The sequence below is a fragment of the Homarus americanus genome, unplaced genomic scaffold, assembly GCF_018991925.1.
Source record: "Homarus americanus isolate GMGI-L3 unplaced genomic scaffold, GMGI_Hamer_2.0 scaffold367, whole genome shotgun sequence".
Classification (NCBI taxonomy): domain Eukaryota; kingdom Metazoa; phylum Arthropoda; class Malacostraca; order Decapoda; family Nephropidae; genus Homarus; species Homarus americanus.
The window spans coordinates 3,071,118-3,089,745 of NW_024743709.1; the positions used below are offsets into that span (position 1 = coordinate 3,071,118).

At 46.3% G+C, this 18,628-nt stretch overlaps 1 protein-coding gene across 1 annotated transcript in view; it reads left to right on the forward strand.

The window, feature by feature from the left end:
• Positions 1-18,628, forward strand: part of LOC121877444 (progestin and adipoQ receptor family member 4-like) — a 64,024-nt gene that overhangs the window by 18,738 nt on the left and 26,658 nt on the right. Inside the window, exon 2 of the mRNA XM_042383209.1 lies at positions 16,868-17,086. Coding sequence (XP_042239143.1) covers positions 16,868-17,086 — 219 coding nt within the window. The remainder of the gene's footprint in view (positions 1-16,867; positions 17,087-18,628) is intronic.

Consider the following 18,628-nt stretch of genomic DNA (forward strand, 5'->3'; position numbering starts at 1 on the left):
CCGCTGGTGTTTTGATCTTTATATATATGGCACGAGTTCAGGTGTGTAGGTCCGGTATTTAGAAGGGTGTTTAATGGTCTATAGCTCTTGACAGGGAGGAGAGGGGTGAACCTTTCTGTGAATATGTAGGTGACAGCAAAATCGGTAGTAGTGGTGGTGAGGAGGAGGAGGAAAGGCAGGATTCACTTTAATATAGTTGGTTACGGCTATAGTGGACGCTGATGCTGTAGTTTAAAGATGTGAAGGGAAAAAAAAATTAGTGTAACCTTGTTCTTGTCTAGCGTGGTCTAGTCTTCAGGTTAAATGAATCACTAGAGGACAAGGCAGAACCCACACAGTTGATGGGACGAAGGGTAGAGATCGTAGGTGTGGATGGAATAAATAAATGAGTTGTTGGAAGTCAGGTCAGAGATATGTTCACCCAGTGTGTGTTTTGAATTAGGTTAGAGAGGTGTGTGTGTGTGTGTGTGTGTGTGTGTGTGTGTGTGTGTGTGTAGTCAGGCTGGGGTCCATTCTATCATGAAGTAATATACATACCTACAGTAACACTACAAAACTAATAAGATTCTAGGCCTTGAAACTATACCAATTACTATCCTGTATATGTAGTTTGTTTACGTTAATACACCTATCTTGGCATATTCGAAGATTTCCACATATCAACTCATAAATTTCATTAGCCAGTTTATAGTGAGAAGCTTTAGTAATACGCTGTTTACACGGGTAGTTCGGTAGTTACCTTGTTTGTCACTGGCCTCTCCCACCCAAAGCTACCCCTCCAGACATACCAACACGCTAACAATATTTAGTCTGGGCTGGGAGGTAGAGTGCCCGTCGTGTTTACCAAATTTCTTGATGTTTGTGGTTCCAGAGGACTTGACGAGGTTACACATTCAAAACATGGTATGTAGTCTATTATTTTCCACATATGAAGATATTTTTTTGAGTGTTTGCTGTGAGTTAGACTTGTAAAATGAGTATAGAGAATCCTTTCACAGACGGCTATGATGCAACGAGTGTGTGTGTGTGTGTGTGTTTACATATGATAGAATGACTGAACACGGTATTAACATTTTAAAACATGACACTATTCACACTAACCTAACCTAACCTAACCTAATTCAATCGAACCTAACCTAACCTTATTTTTTGGAAGTTTATCGATAGTTTTTGTATATTGTTTAAATGCTCTGGTGAATAAATAGTTTCAGCAGCAACAATGTATTGACGAAAACGCTCAAGAACTTTGGGATAAACACTTGAGGTCTGCCAAGTAATGGAAGTTAGGTTAGGTTTAGGTTAGGGTTTAGGTTTAGGTTAGGTTTAGGTTTAGGTTTAGGTTAGGTTTAGGTTAGGTTTAGGTTAGGTTAGGTTTAGGTTAGGTTTAGGTTAGGTTTAGGTTTAGGTTTAGGTTAGGTTAGGTTTAGGTAAGGTTAGGTTAGGTTAGGTTTAGGTTAGGTAAGGTAAGGTAAGGTAAGGTAAGGGGAGGTTCATTGATGTATTGATTGGTAACAAGCCAGGACAGGTGGTGGTCATTAATTCCAGGTAGAGGGGAGGGGATTGTAATCGGGGAGCTGTTGTATAATTGTTTGATCTATATGGCTGTTAATGATGACATACATACATACATACATACATACATACATACATACATACACACATACATACATACATACATACATACAAATGCTAGATGTAGAAGAGAGTAAATAGTGATAGTGAGAAAATAAGCGATAAATACCGTAATTAGATGATACATGCATATGCACATACATAAGTATACATAAACATACATAGTGATACATATATGAATAGGTGATACATACACACACAGGTGATACGCACATGCACATACATAGATATATATACATAGGTGATACATAGAAACGCATAAGAGTAGATGATACACACACATACATAGAGGTGATACATACATACATACATACATACATACATACATACATACATACAGGGTGGGAAAGAGAGCAATTAATTTTTGTCAGGAGTTGAAAGGGCCCGTTGAACCGAGGTAAACGTGTTTAGAGGCGAGTTAGATCATTAACGAGGTCTGTCTGTCTGTCTGTCTGTTTGTTTGTCTGTGTCTGTCTGTCTGTCTGTGTCTGTCTGTCTGTCTGTCTGTGTGTGTGGTTGATGGTGGTGGTGGAGGAAGGATGTTAGTGGTGGTGGTGATGGTGGTAGTTGATAATGGTGGTAGTGGTGGTGATGGTGGTAGTGGATTATGGTGGTGGTGGTAGTGGATGATGGTGGGAGTGGTGGTGATGATGGTGGTAGTGGATTATGGTGGTGGTGGTGGATGATGGTGGTAGTGGTGGTGATGGTGATGGTGGTAGTGGGTGGTGATGGTGGTGGTGGATGATGGTGGTGGTGATGATGGTGGTAGTGGATGATGGTGGTGGTGGATGATGCTGGTGGTGGATGATGGTGGTAGTGGTGGTGGTGGATGATAGTGGTAGTAGTGGTGGTAGTGGTGGTGATGGTGGTAGTGGATGATGGTGGTAGTGGTAGGTGTTATAATAATAGACTGCTGGTATATAATGTGTCGTGGATTAGCCGCTGTGATGTAAATGACGGGGGTAATTAATCACGGTCAGACAAAAGGATTAAAGTGTGTTAAACCTCCCACCTTAACACACCCTCTACTCCACCCCTCTTCCTCCACCTCAACACACCTCTCTTCCTCCACACTCAACACCCTCTTCCCTCCACAACACCACCCGCCCCCCACATCGATACACTCCCCTATTCTATCCCCATTTCGTGAAAGTCCCTCCCCTGTCACACGCAGACTTTAAACTGAAGGGGCTTTGGGATCTCTCAGCCCCGCCCCCTCTAGAAAACACCCTTGTCCCATCCCCTCCTATCACTTCTCCTCCACTCCCCCTTTCTTCATTTTCCCTTCCTCTTTCTCCGTTTCCCCTTTCTTTACTTCTACTCTTCCCCCATTTCTTCCCTTCCTCCATTCTTCCTCCCATTTTCTCCTCTTCACGCCATCTTTATCTACTTTTCCCTTCTCTACTTCCCCCTTCTTTACTCCCCGTACACTATCCCCCTTTCTCCCCTTCACGCTTACAGAGGCTAAGGAGAGGACCTGTCAAACACACACACACACACACCTCTGTTCCAGCCATCCTGTTCCATACAGATGTGGTATAATACCCCTGGTGCTTTCGTTTTCTCTTCCCTCCCTTCCGTCCCTCTTGCCCTTCTTTCCCTCCCTTTCCCCCTTCTCTCCCTCCCTTCCGCCTACCCCTCTCCCTCCCGCCTTCCCTCCCTTCTGCTTTTCCTATTCGTCTGTCTCTATTCCGCCTTCCTTTCCACCCTTCTACCCATCCCATTCCCCTGTCTTCGCCTTTCCGTTATGGCCGTGGTTCCATTCCGTGGCCTTGGTTACCCCCCTATGACCGTAGTTCCCCCGTGGTTCCTTCCCCGTGGCCATAGTTCTTCCCTGGTTCCTCCCCCGTGGTTCCTCCCCCGTGGCTGTATAGTTCCCTCTGGTGCCGTGGTTGGGGAGGCAGGGTATAGCTTATGAGAATCGATGGTGGAGGGGGTGGGAGGGGTGGGGGGTAGGGTCAAGCTGTGAGCCTTTGGGGAACCTGTTATTAAGTATTGAGCTTAACTCATATGCAGCACCTCCACGCACACCAGGAAGCACACACACACACACACACACACACACACTCATAAATACCCAAGCACGCACGCAAACACGCAACTAACCACGCTAATAACTATACAAGGACGCATGCAACCACGCTAATAACTATTCTCTCTCTCAGCCAGTGGAGAAGCCATTCCTAGTTGGTAGAGAGGAAGGGCTAGTAGGCAGGCAGACAAGGCTAGTAGAGGTAGGTAGGTAGAGGAAGTAGGGCTAGTAGGTAGGTAGGTAGGCAGGCAGGGAGACAGGACTGCATAGGTAGGAAAGGGAGAGAGGGAGGAATAGGCAATGTAACCATGTTGTAGTGGTGGTGGTGACGATGTCTGCGTGACCCAGCACTGGTCTAGAGTATTACTGGTACTGTATACATAAAAGAGTCGTTCGTGTACTTAATCCGGATTTGTATAGCGGATTATTAAAGTGGATTATGTAAGTTGTTATTCTGACTTCCTGTTGGTGTGTGTGTGTGTGTGTGTGTGTGTGTGTGTGTTGTTGTTGTTGTTGTTGTTGTTGTTAGTTAGTGTGGATGGTAAATCAATTAGTTGGAGGATTTTAATTGGATGGTAGAGTCGTTCTCTTTGTTGTTGTTTTTACGATGTAACTTTTTTAAGCAAAGTTGTATCATATTTTTCAGTTAGTTTGGTTGTGTTTTGGTCAAGAGTCGAATATATCATGTTATATAATTAATTCCTCCTACTTAAAGTTTTTCCCATAATTGGAAGTCTTTCAACACAACACCTAATGTTTCCTGGGGTTCTGGTGTCATGATACACAATGGGGATCTAGAGCGAAAAAAAAAGGTAAAGGTTTTCGCTCTCGTACTCAATATTCTTTAGAGAGAAACGTGTCTTCATGGTTGGCGTAGCTTATCAACCAGGCAGTCAGTCGTTGTTGAGGAAGCGTGGACCTGTTGTTATGTGTAGGTAACTACAGGGGACCAGTTTGTGCTCTCTGCTGGCTTAACTCACAAGTAATCACTGATTTATGAGACTGATAATAAATTCATTCTGTCAACAGTGACATATCTCGCCCCAGCCATAAACACTCTGGGGAAATAAATATTTACATGATGATACTGATGTTTACTTTGCCACCAGAGCCATCTGGCGGGAGATAAGGAAGCTTTTCATTCCTTTAGATCAAAATATTTACTCTGAAGTATTTATGGGTGCGGTGACGGAGTGGTTATCTTACTGGATTGGCAGTATATTGATTCTTGGTTCGAATCCCCGTGGAGGCAACGTGTGGGTGACTTCCGGTATGGGGCTGTACTAGTTGGTTTAACCGTAACTCCGAGCCCCGCCGTCTTGTTGTAATAACCCAACTGACTCGTAACTATCCACACTACAGGGGGAGACACAGTACCTATCTTCTCAACCTGTGTCTACTATACGTCAGTACAGGTCCCGCGTTGGTCATCAGGCGCCCAGTGTGTCAGGTGTAGTCTGCCTCCCCTACCTCACCCCACATTGAGCAATAATCAATTTTTCCTGTCTATTGTATGTATGCATGTACACATCACTAATATTTTTAATGATAACATGACATGTCCTTACAATCAAGGTGTTTTTTGTATATTGAAATATTAATTAGAAGTTGTGTGGCGGGTAACATTCCTCATCACTGTTTGTTATTGTATCATTTCCCGCCAAAAACTGTCACTTAGATTCACTACCAAGATTGTTGCGACGATAAAAACTAATTTATTTTCGCCTGGTTGACGCATCCATTCTCTAGGTGTGTGTGTATTTTAGACCCGTAGTTATTTTTAGTGTGGCTTGTTACCTGAGAATGTTGAGGGGGTTAAATTGGTCAATGTAAACCTCTGCCAAAGTCGCGGTAAACTTGACAATGTGTTGAATGCCAGCGAGTGTACACAGAGGGGGGTTGAAGGTGGAGCTGGCGGGGACCTCAATGTTCACAGACTCACATCCGTACAGCCTCATATCCGCACAGCCTCATATCCGCACAGCCTCATATCCGCACAGCCTCACATCCGCACAGCCTCACATCCGTACAGCCTCACATCCGTACAGCCTCACATCCGTACAGCCTCATATCCGTACAGCCTCACATCCGCACAGCCTCACATCCGTACAGCCTCACATCCGTACAGCCTCACATCCGTACAGCCTCACATCCGTACAGCCTCACATCCGTACAGCCTCACATCCGTACAGCCTCACATCACACAGCCTCACATCTTAATATTTCACCACACAACACAAGAGAGAGAAGATAAAATTTAATCCCTGGCAACGAAAATATAATAAACATTTTCTTGGGTGACGTAGAGTAGAGGGGGCGATCAGGTTAAATAAAGGTGATTACAGTAAGGTGTTTAACTATTAGATCAGGAGGGAACACGTAGAGAAATATATATATAGAGAGATTTAGGAAGGAAATAAGTAAATACTAGTTCAGAAATAAGAGTTATGGCTAAGCGTAGGAACGAGTTCAACCAAACACCATCATTAACTCGAGCTGGTTGGACAGATGTTTGAGTGATAATGTGTAAACAGGGGACCTCTTTACATGGATCCAATAAGCCTAGACTGTAGTTTCCTTTATTCTTTTAATTTCTTTAACCTAACCTAACCTTGTACAGCGGTTAACAATGTAGGCGAAAAATACCTCAATCTCCCAACCCACCCCTCCTCACTCCCCCCCTCCTCCTCCCCCTTCCTCCTCTCCCTCCCCCCCTCCCCCCTCCTCTCCCCCCTCACTCTCCCCCCATCCATAAACCCCATAGCTGCGGCTGCTAACAACAAGGAGTACTGATTATTGGAAAACCGTCTAGGGTGTTGTAGTGAAAATTCGTGGGTTCAAATTTGAAGATTATCGGATTCACGACTCACACACACACACTCTCTCTCTCTCTCTCTCTCTCTCTCTCTCGACACATTCCAAAGTCCTCTTTCTCGAGACGGTGGGAGTGGAGGATGGGGGACGGAGCAAGGAATTAGGTTGTCTTGTCTGGCCAACGTTACCACACACGTTACCTCACACGTTACCACATACTGTTACCACACATACTATCACACACATACAATCCAATAATAGTCGTACTCTTGGGTATTGGGTATGTAATAGTATGGTACATAGCGTTTAGTGGGAGTAGTAGTAGTAGTAGTAGTAGTAGTAGTAGTAGAGAAATAGTTGCATACCGCTACTCTTAACTCCCACAGACTAAGTTGAAGTACACAAAAGAAATATTAAATCCCACGAAACTATTTGACAGATGGAGCCGTGTGTGTGTGTGTGTGTGTGTGTGGAAGCGAATGTAATTTACTGAGTGTCTTCGGGCGTTATTGATTTGGGCGTGTAGGTGTCTTGTCGTGGCGTGTTTATGAGTCGTTATGAGTCAGTCAGTTAGTGGTGTAGACGAAGCTTGCTAACTGACCACTCGTCGATAATCTCAAATCCTGTCAGCAATTGACTCTCTCTCTCTCTCTCTCTCTCTCTCTCTCTCTCTCTCTCTCCTCTGTTTCCAATTAGGACCTAAAATATACGTAGATTTATATGGGGTTTAGAATACAATTTAATAGTGTGTGTGTGTGTGTGTGTGTGTGTGTGTGTGTGTGTGTGTGTGTGTGTGTGTGTGTGTGTGTGTGTGTGTGTGTGTGTGTGTGTGTGTGTGTGCGCCGGGTTATTCAAGGAAAGAACGTGACTCGTCTCAGTTACCTCGTGACCTTGGGCGGGGTGACGGACAGGGGGTTTGATAACCAACCAACCGGCAACTCATGGGAGGTGGTCGTATGGGCCGTGACGTCATGTTTACGTCACGGCCCACACTTGAGTTTTGGTTGGTCGTCTATATATATAAAGTTATACCTTGTTATTATAGTAAACTTACCTGACTCTCTCGTATGGTGGTAGTCTTAGTGAAAACATTCTTGTAGGTTTTTTTTTTAAGTATTGTTTATATATCTGACAATGGGAACTGGTTATAATGTTTTTCCGGGTGACTTTCACACTGGGTAACATTGTACACCACCACCACCACCCTGTTGATAACCAGTATGTTGAAGTTCATTGTTTTTACCTATAGGGAAGTGCTTTGTTTAACCCCCGGTAGTCGAGGCGTCTAAAACACTAAATAAAACCACACATACGTTTAGGTTTGGTTAGCGAGTCTAAATCATGACACTTAACGAGAGAGAGAGGCTGATGTGACCCTTTACACAGTTCGGTACAAAGAGTGTTACCTGTCTCACCTGATCTGTGTCACACCTGATAACGTTAGTCTAATTAACACCTTCCTCCTCCTCCTCCAGATAACTGCTCTTGAACTTTGGATAGTGTTGTATTATCTCTCTTCCTGCCGCTTGGTTCTGTCTATCTATTTGTCTGTCTGTCTGTCTGTCTGTAAACTCTTTTTTGGCTGTGTTTGGCCGTGTGTGTGTGTGTGTGTGTGTGTGTGTGTATTTTCGTTCACTTTCCTGTCTGGGTTTGTGTGTATGTGCTTGTTTGTTTTATTGTTTGTTTGTTTCTGTGTATGGACAAAGAGAGAGAGAGAGAGAGAGAGAGAGAGAGAGAGAGAGAGAGAGAGTATTATTAACTGGGGGAGAAGTAATGAAGGCAACGGTGTAACCCACAAACACACGTACAGTCACGGTAAGAAGAGTCCCTGCCAGTCCTCTCTACCATCCAGTGAACCAACCCTGGTGACTCATGAACCAGTGAACCAACCCTGGAGACTCATGAACCCGTGAATCCGTGACATAACGTATTCTTGGGTTCATAGATGGTGGTGGTGTACTGTGACATGTCTCGGATTCACTTGCTCATGAATCACACGGGTTCATGAATCACACGGGTTCATGAATCACACGGGTTGGTTCATGGATGAGAGAGAGAGGACTGACAGGAGACACCGTGACTGTACCGTATCGCTCCTCCTCTCCCCCCTCCTCCCTCCCTACCTCCCCCCTCTCCCCTCCCCACTCCCCACCCCCCTCCCCCCACCCCCCCTCCCCCCACCCTCCCTCCCCCCACCCCTCCCCCTTCAAAACAACAACAAGAGTGAGGGAACAAAAGAGTTACACCAGCAGTAGGAGGATCGTCATTATAAGACTAGATTCACATAAAGGTCAATTATGAAGCTTGATAGTGCCACTGTGATTACTTTTTATGTGCCAGAGGAAGAGAGAGAGAGAGAGAGAGAGAGCTAGCTTCCAGAGAGAGATACCTACCAGGGAGAGAGAGAGAGAGAGAGAGAGAGAGAGATAAACGAGAACTACCAGAGATAGCGAGATACGGAGGGAGAGAGAGGGACAGACAGACAGACAGACAGAGATACCTACCAGACAGACAGAGAGACAGACAGAGAAACAGATACTAACCAGACAGACAGACAGAGATACCTACCTGACAGACAGACAGAGATACCTACCAGGCAGACAGATACCAACCAACCAGACAGACAGACAGAATACCTACCAGACACAGACAGAGATACCTAACAGACAGACAGAGATACCTACCAGACAGACCCAGAGCCACATTCATTATTACTCCAGTCTTCCGGTGGGTAGAAATTACTCCCCCTCCCCGTCAAGTAGCAAACAGGATGCATTATTCAGATAGTTAACATGGCGTTAGGTTAGAATGGTCGTCAGCAGCTTGTTTTACTATACTATTGGGATCACCTGAATATATATATCCACACTAGCGTTAACTTAACCTAACCCTCCTCCCCCTGAATAGCGTTAGGTATGGTTAATGTAGCTTATTTTACCTCAACATTAACCATAAACTGGCCATAACACTATTTTTTTTTGGGGGGGGGTGGGTAGGTTTGGTTAACTCTAGGGAGGGTTAATGTTCAGGTGATCCAATTATTGTAGTATTAATGGAGTGAATTTCTGTATAAAGCAGACAGTTGTATAATCAATTTCCTCGACCACTGTAGTTTAAAGAGACAGTGATGGAGGATGCTGTGGCTGAGTGGATACAACGCTCGCTTCGTGTTCTTAAAGGTTGTTGGTTCGTTCCCAGGGCACCTCCAGGCGTGATTGTGTACGGTACCTAATTGTACAGTTGGGGGAAAGGAAGACAGTCGAGTGCAGTGCCTCCTTGTTCACTTTAAGGCTTAGTAGTAATGTATTGTACTGTATCAGTGCTCCTACTTACAATGCTCCTACTTACAATACTACTACTTACAATGCTCCTACTTACAATGCTCCTACTTACAATACTACTACTACTAATAGTTTTCAAAAGCACATTGATATTATACCAATCTTGACTATACATAGATCGAGATGATAGTAAGACAATTTTTTAATTATATTTACCTAAGATATACACTGATATGTTATAGAAGATTGTAAAGGAACGTAAGGAATAATAATAATGGCTTCCTCACGACTACTGTAATATCAGAATGACTCGGAGATTAATATTACTGCTTCACTCGTGCACTGCGGTAACGTGAGGCGTGATGATAATGTGTGTGTGTGTGTGTGTGTGTGTGTGTGTGTGTGTGTGTGTGTGTGTGTGTGTGTGTGTGTGTGGACAAAGGGAAGGACAGTAGGAGGTAGAGGGATAAACAAAAAAAATAGGAGTGGGAGGAAAGGTGAAGAAACATATTGTATTTTCTCACCAATGGGAACGACTCTAGTCCAGGGATTAAAATAAATTCATTGTACTAATACTGTTATCTGTCCATCCCTCTTATGTTGTGGGGGGGAGGGATTAAGGAGACAAGACCGCAAGAGTGAGAAGGAAATGGTAAAGAGGGGGAGAACGGGGTATAAAAAAAAGTGTATAGAGAACGAGTACAGGAAAGACATTCATTCATTCATTCATTCATTCATTCATTCATTCATTCATTCTCTCTCTCTCTCTCTCTCTCTCTCTCTCTCTCTCTCTCTCTCTCTGTGTCGGGTTACAGTGCAGTAGGTGTGGCCATAATGTTCTGTGGTACTTAATTGAGTCGTCAGGACCAATTTATTTTATTTTTGATGATTTTGTTTACTTGGAGAATATTAATCCACACGTGCATCACTCACTGTAGTTGACGAGAGGGGGCGAGATGACCTGTGTGGTGGTAGAGCTTGGGGGAGGGGGAGGGTGAGGAGGAGGAGGAGGGGGAGGGAGAAGAGGAGGAGGAGGGGGAGGGGTGAAGAGGAGGAGGGAGGGTGAGGGTGAAGAGGAGGAGGGGTAAGGGGGAGGAGGGGTGGAGGGGGAAGATGAGGAAAGGGAGGGGGAAGAGGAGGAGGGGGAGGGGTGGAAGGAGGGGAGGGTGGGGGGGGGAGGGGAGGGGTGGAGGGGGTGAGGGGGAAGAGGAGGAGGTGAGGGGTGGGAAGAGGAGGGAGGGTGAGGGGAGGAGGAGGAGGTGAAGAGGGAGGGGGGGGAGGGTGAAGAGGGAGGAGGGTGGGAGGGGTGAAGAGGAGGAGGGTGAGGGTGAGGGTGAGGGGGAAGAGAAGAGGGGTGAGGGAAGAGGGAGGAGGGTGAGGGGGAAGAGGAGGAGGGTGAGGGGAAGAGGAGGAGGGTGAGGGGAAGAGGGTGAGGGTGAAGAGGAGAGGGGTGGAGGAAGAGGAGGGTGAGGGTGAAGAGGGAGTGGAGGGTGAGGGGTGAAGAGAGGTGCAAGGGAAGAGGAGGGTGAAGGAAGAGGAGGGAGGGGGGAAGAGGAGGAGGGTGAGGTGGAAGAGGAGGAGGGTGAGGGGGGAAGAGGAGGAGGGGTGAGGGGAAGAGGAGAGGTGAGGGGGAAGAGGAGGAGGTGAGGGGAAGAGGAGGAGGGGAGGGGGAAGAGGAGGAGGGTGAGGGGAAGAGAGGAGGTGAAGAGGAGGAGGGTGAGGGGGAGGAGGAGGAGGGTGAAGAGGAGGGGGAGGGTGAGGGTGAGAAGGCATACAACAGTAATTGGTGTTTTAAAGGTATTTGCAAGTAAATTTTGTCCCCATGACTTTCTTTCCAGGATTTTTATATAAGCTATCTGACTTGACTGACTGACTGACTGAATATCTTCCTGACTGACTGAATATCATCTTCCTGACTTGACTGACTTGACTGACTCTTAAGCTACGACTCGTGATAAATTTTCTAAGTTGTGTCCATAATTTATCCTCTTAAGTGGGGCCGCGAGAATGTATCAAACTTACCCGTCTTAAAAGTTTACGAGGCGAGGATAGATTCTTAAACTTCCTTACGCCTTTAAATTTTCGCCTCTGAATTGTAATGTGAGAGATCCTCCAACTGACTGACTGGAGCTGTGACGGAGAGAAGGTGGAGGTGGTGGTGAAGGAGGAAGAGGAGATGGTGGAGGAGAAGGAAAGGGAAGAGTTGGTGGAGGTGTAGTCCTAACCTAACCTAACCTAACCAGACCTAACCTAACCAGACCTAACCTAACCAGACCTAACCTAACCTAAGCTAACCTAAACAGAGAGTCAGTAAAATACATCCAAATACATAACAACAAAAGCTCCCCTCCCCCCCAAAAAAAAAACAAAAAAACAAAAAAACAAAACATTCTTAAGTTTCTCTGAGAATCGAGGCCAACAGGTTCATGTTACACGTACTTGACTGAGCAATTTTTCAATCATGTCGGTCTGGACTCAATGAAAGGCTTTAAACTACTATTACTGCCTTCTCCCCCTCCCCCTTCCCTCACCTCTTCCCCATCCCCCCCTCCTCCCTTCTCTCCTCTTTGACTCCCCTTCCTTCCTGACGACACGACGAGATAAATTGGTGGTGGTGGTGGTGGCATGGCGGAGGGGCTCTGGTGGGCAGTGTGGGTGATATAATAACTAGGGGTGTGGGTGATATAATAACTAGGTGGGCAGTGTGTGGGTGGCTAGGGGGTGGGAGGGGTGGTGGTGGTGTTGTTGTGGGTGTTGGTGGTGTGTGTTTATGACAAGGTAAGCAATGAAGTGTGTTTTGTAAGTACGATGATTGGTCACATAGGGGGTGGTGTGTGTGTGTGTGTGTGATGCTCGTTGATGTACGATTATTGTGTTGTACGACGGTATATAATTCTAAAAGTATTAGTACGATAATTCACAAACACTCTTTTTGTATACGATCTTTACTTGGAAATATTGTATCATCCTTGTGTAATAATCCCTACGAGTACGTCAATTTTACCCTCTTAAGTACGATAATTATTTCCTGGGAGTAACGACACAAGTATTATGTTTGGTAGCGTACGGTAATCATGACAAGCAGGCATTTTTTTCCATTTAATGCATGACAGTTTATCCTATCCCCAGGCCCCCAGATAACGGTAATGGATCTGTTTGTGAGCAGTAATTACGCATAACGAGAAAATTACAGTGGTCTTGTAATGGTCATGTGTAATAATAAGGGTAATAACAGCGGCTATGCTTATGTGATGGGCACCATTTTCAGCGAGAAGGTCCTGTGTATTAGGGAGTTGTTTAGACGCCATGATTCTAGAGTTTAGCGTAATCTTACTTTCCCGGAATCCAGTTGTACCTAATTGTGCTCTAAACATGACCTAACTTAACTTAGTCTACCACCAGTCCAACCTAACTTTTCCTTAACCTACTTTACCCCCTAACCTAACGTATCCATAGACCTAACTTACCCCTAACGTAACCTTCCCCTAGCTTACCTTACCCCTAATCTATCCTTAACCTGCCTTACCTCTAACCTAACCTACCTTACCCATAATTTAACCTTACCTACCCTTAACCTGCCTTACCCCTAATCTAACCTTACCTACCCTTAACCTGCCTTACCCCTAACCTAACCTACCCTTAAACCTACCTTACTCCTAACCTAACCTACACTTAAACCTACCTTACCCTTAACCTACCCTTAAACCTACCTTACCCCCAACCTACACTTAAACCTACCTTACCCCCAACCTACCCTTAAACCTACCTACACCTAACCTTCCCTTATTTACCACAAAGTTACAGTTTTAGCCAGAAGCTTCGGGTACAAGCTGTCGTCGGAGTGTACACTATATAGCTGTACAGTGCGTGTTCGTGTGGACCATTAATCCGCACCAACAAATTCGGTGTTTGCGTGTCGAAAGGTAAACAGAGAGACGAAGAATTCTACCTCTATCTCACCTGTGTTAATTAGTATTGGACTTTGAGAGAGAGAGAGAGAGAGAGAGAGAGGAGGCGGCTTAAATTCGTCAAGATTCTTATGGTAAAAAATTTCTAACGTAACCTAACCTACTGTAACCTAACCTACTGTAACCTAACCTACTGTAACCTAACCTACTGTAACCAAACCTACTGTAATCTAACCTACTGTAACCTAACCTACTGTAACCTAACCTACTGTGACCTAACCTACTGTAATCTAACCTACTGTAATCTAACCTACTGTAATCTAACCTACTGTAACCTAACCTACTATAACCTAACCTAACCTAACCTGTTGATTTAAAAGGTAAAGAAAAAGAAGAAACTAATTAAAATAACATGAAGTCATAATTACACCTAGAGATGATTATTGTTACCTTAATTAGATATACTGTAAGATAATTATAGTGTTTGATAATTTGGTTGTTATTTTTAAACGTTAATTAGTTGGGCTAGTTTAAATAAATACTTTTTTTATAGTTTTTTTAATGTTTTAGTTAATTAATTATTTTTAGACGTTTAGTTATCGTACTCAAGGATTGGTTTATCGTACTCAGTTAGTGTCGTACTCAAGGGGTCGTCAATGTACTCAAGATACCAACACCGTACTCAACACACCAACAATATACTCAAGATACCAAAACACGTACTCTAGATGCCAAAACACGTACTCAAGATACCAACAGCGTACTCAAAATACCAACAATGTTAATCTACGGTGTGGCGCCAAGGGAGTGCAACCACCGCTTACGTGAGACTCGACCCAAACTGCAATGGGATCAATGTTGCTGTGTTGCGTGGCCCCCTCCTCCACCACCACCACCACCACCTTGTGTTGTGGCGGGTCTCTTGTTGACTGAGACCGATTTCCCTCGGGTATAGGACCAGTTAAACCCAATCTAGTATGTGTGGATATAATTGCTTGTCTTGCCCCCTCCTCATCCCCTCCCCCCCCCTCCCCTGCCCCCTTCTCTACCCTCCTCACCCCCCCCCCCCTCTAGTTACCTCATGACCCACCGCCACACTGTAATAGTGAAGATAATAGACCCTCAGTAGTGTCCCTGTAGGTGATGGGCTGTAGAGTACTGTACTTGTATTTCACTTCAGTAACTTGTAGTCTACTTCCAGCTGGTTGCCTTGTGTGGTTGTTCAGGCATTGGTATGGATTAGTACACACCTGACCTGCCCTAACCTTTTGCTGTGTGTGTGTGTGTGTGTGTGTGTGTGTCGTGGTATTTGCTGTTGGTGGTAGGGAAGCCATACAAGCTGTGGTGGTGGAGGTACAGTCACACTTAAACACTTAACAATAGCAGGAGAGAGAGAGAGAGAGAGAGAGTCTGACCGTCTGTCTGGCCGGATGCTTCAACCTCTCTATCTCTCTCCCACCTTGATATAATAACATGTACCTATTGTCTGTATCTTTATCTGTACCTGTACTTGTCCCTGAAACTTTTAAGTGAGGATAAAATGTTGAACCACTCTGGCTACATCAATAACACCTCCGTACACCCAGGGGAGAGGTGAGGGGAAGGCAAGGTGTATGCAGGTGGTGAAGCATCAGATATAGGTTCTTCCCCCTCCCTTCCCCTCCTCTCCCCCTTCCTCTCCTCTCTCCTTTCCCCTCCTCTCTCCTTTTCCCTCCTCTCTCCTTTCCCCTCCTCTCCTCTCTCCTTTCCCCTCCTCTCCTCTCTCCTTTCCCCTCCTCTCTTCCCTTATCGAACTCTACCTCTCACCTCTGCCATCTTCCTGCCCACTAACCTGCCTCTCACCCCCACCCTACCTCTCACCCCCACCCTGCCTCTCACCCCCCACCTGCACTCTCCCACCCTGTCTCACCTCCTCCACCCCTCTTTACCCCTCTCTCCCCACCTGCCTCCTTTCCACCCTGCCTCTGTCACCCCCTCTCATCACCTGCCTCTCATCACCTGCCTCTCCTCACCCCCACTCATCTCACCTCCCACCTGCCCCACACCCTGCCTCTCACCCCACCTGCCCCACCTCCTCCCACCTGCCTCTCTTCCACCTGCCTCTCTCACCTACCTCTCTCCCCCTCACCCCCACCTCTCCCCCACCTGCCTCTCACCCCCCACCTGCTCTCCACCCTACCTCCTCACCCCCCACCTACCTCTCACACCTACCTCCACCCCCACCTGCCTCCCCACCCACCACCCCTCACCCACCCCCACCCCCTCACCCCCCCCACCTCCTCCACCCCCCCCACCTACCTCTCCCCCCCACCCCTCCCCACCCCCCACCTACCTCACCCCCCCACCCCTCTCACCCCCCACCCTACCTCTCTCCACCCCCCCCACCTACCTCCACCCCCCACCTACCTCTCACCCCCACCCACCTCCCCCCCCCCACCTACATCTTTCTTCTCTCCCTCTCTTCACACCCATCTTCTTTCCCTCTCCCTCTTCCCTTTCCTATTTCTCCTCTTCCCTCCCTTCCCTCTCCCCCCTCCCCTCCCTCTCCTCCCTCTCCTCCCTCCCTCCTCTCCCTACTCCTCCCCCTACTCCTCCTCACCTCTCCCTCCTCCTCTCCTCTCCTCCTCACCTCTCCTCCTCACCCCTCCTCCTCCCCTCCTCCCTCTCCCCTACTCCTCCTCTCCTCCTCCTCACCTCTCCTCCTCCCCTCTCACCTCTCCCTCCTCCTCACCTCTCCTCCTCCTCCTCCTCCCTACTACCCCTTGGGCAGGTTACGTGACAGTGTTATCATCTGATATTTTTAGTCCAAGTTTCAACGTCACGTCTGTCCTCACCCTCACCTTCCTCCTGCACTCCTTCCACCTCCCTCCCTCACCCTCCTGCCTCCCTCCCCCCCCCACCGACACATCAATCCCCCCCTACGCACCTATACATCAGTGTTCACCATAAGAATTCTACCAGTTTTTATATGCTTATTCTACACTTCTGAGAAATCCTGACATCTCCTCCTCTACCCCTCCTACCCCTTCTACCCCTCCTCCCCCTTCCCCTTCCCCCCTCCTCCTCCAGGTGTGGCATAGGACGTTACAGCCCCAATCAGAGGTCCTACACTACCGTTAAAAGCATCAATCCTAACCAAATCCGTCACCTAGTTTACCCTAACCTTGGTTCTTAATTAATACCTGCTTGCCCTTCTATAGGTGTGCCGATGCTCTACATCCTGGTGTGGTGGAGGACGCTACTGCCGTGGACGGACATCACGGTGCCGCTGCTGCCGTGGACGCACCTGGTGTCCACGGTGAGTCCCTGGGTCGGCTCCACCATCTACCACCTCTTCATGAACCACCGCGCCGGGGAGTCCTGTTACAAGTCGCTCCTACACCTAGATATGTTCGGCATATGGATCACTCAGAGCTTTGGTGAGTCTCTTAAACACACACACACACACACACACACACTCTTTCACTCTTGTATTTGTGTAATTTAACATTCATTCTTTCATGTCATTTATCTATATGTGTCATGTATCACTCATCCACGTGTCATTACTGTCATCCACGTGTCATTACTCTCATCCACGTGTCATGTATCACTCATCCAGGCGTTCACCATGTGTCACTAGGGCAGAGCAGATAATCTCTTCCGGCTGAGGTACACGACACGAGTAACTGAGAGGTATTAGGTACTTAATGTGTGAACCCTTGCGAGGTGTGTGAAGCCTCCTGACCTGGTGAGGGAGGGAGGAGGGTGAGGAGGTGAGAGAGAGAGTGTTAGGTGAGGGTGAAGGAGGAGGAGAGGAAACAGGGGATTGAAAAGGTGAGGAGGTTGGTTTCGAGACAGCAAGTGGAGAATTGAGGAGGGTGGAGATTAGAGAAAGAATAAGGGAGAGATGATTTGAGAGAGACGAAGGAGGGTTGGAAGAATGAGGGAGAGTTAGAGAATGAGGAGTTAGAGAGAATGAGGGAGAGATGGACTGAGAGACGAAGGGAGGGTTGGAGAGAATGGGGAAGAGTTAGAGAGAATGAGGGAAAGTAAGAGTGAGAGAGAGTTAGAGAGAATGAGAGGAAGTAAGAGACAGTGAGAGAAAGTAACTGAGAGAGATGAAGAAAAACAGTAATACCACCATCAGGACATAAAGAGACCTCTAAACATTCTCATTATACCACTAAGTAAACACAGCGACAATGATAGACACAAATGGTAGCCTAATATATGAACTAATAAACACAGAAGCCATTGACACTAACTTGGAACTACTGTGCTGTGAGAATAACATAACGCTGTCCTCATTCTGAATTTCGTAATGTGGTCCTGAATCTAGTGTTGACACTTCGCACTAAAACAATAATTACGTTGATATGAATTTTTTAGGAGCTTTTGATTTTGTTTTTTTGTTGATATCTCGTTTTGTTATTTTTAGTTGCATAAGTAATGGTGAATCGATTTTTTTTATGTTCTTATCGCGTCAGCCAGCCAGTCAGAACGAGGTGGTGTGTCTGTGTGTTACGCTGACTCCTATAATAAATCCGGATCTTAAGTCGGTTGACGTCACTTGGGATTATGAAAACCCCACCACATGGGACGAATATTTATTTTATTGTTAACGAAAATTATAACTCCCGTCCTGATATTATCTGTGAAGTGGCGGCGTCCCCGTAGTGAAGATGTTTGGTGTTAGTGGAGACAGTTTACCAAGAGGCTCGCTCGCTCCCACCAGTCGTTAGAAGATATTGTCACCTTGTGGGAATAGGTCACTTGTGTTTTATACTTAAATTAGATGACTAGAAATGACCCAGTGACCTGATGGATGTTTCTCACGGTAAGTCAGTGTCATGATTTCTCTTTTATTCTCTCACTCTTGTTCTCTTCTTCTCTTTCCGTGACCTATCGGTGTGAGTTGACTTTTAACGTACTAGAAAAGGTTATTTCCCCCGGGCCTCCTGCTGAGACAGAGGAGAATC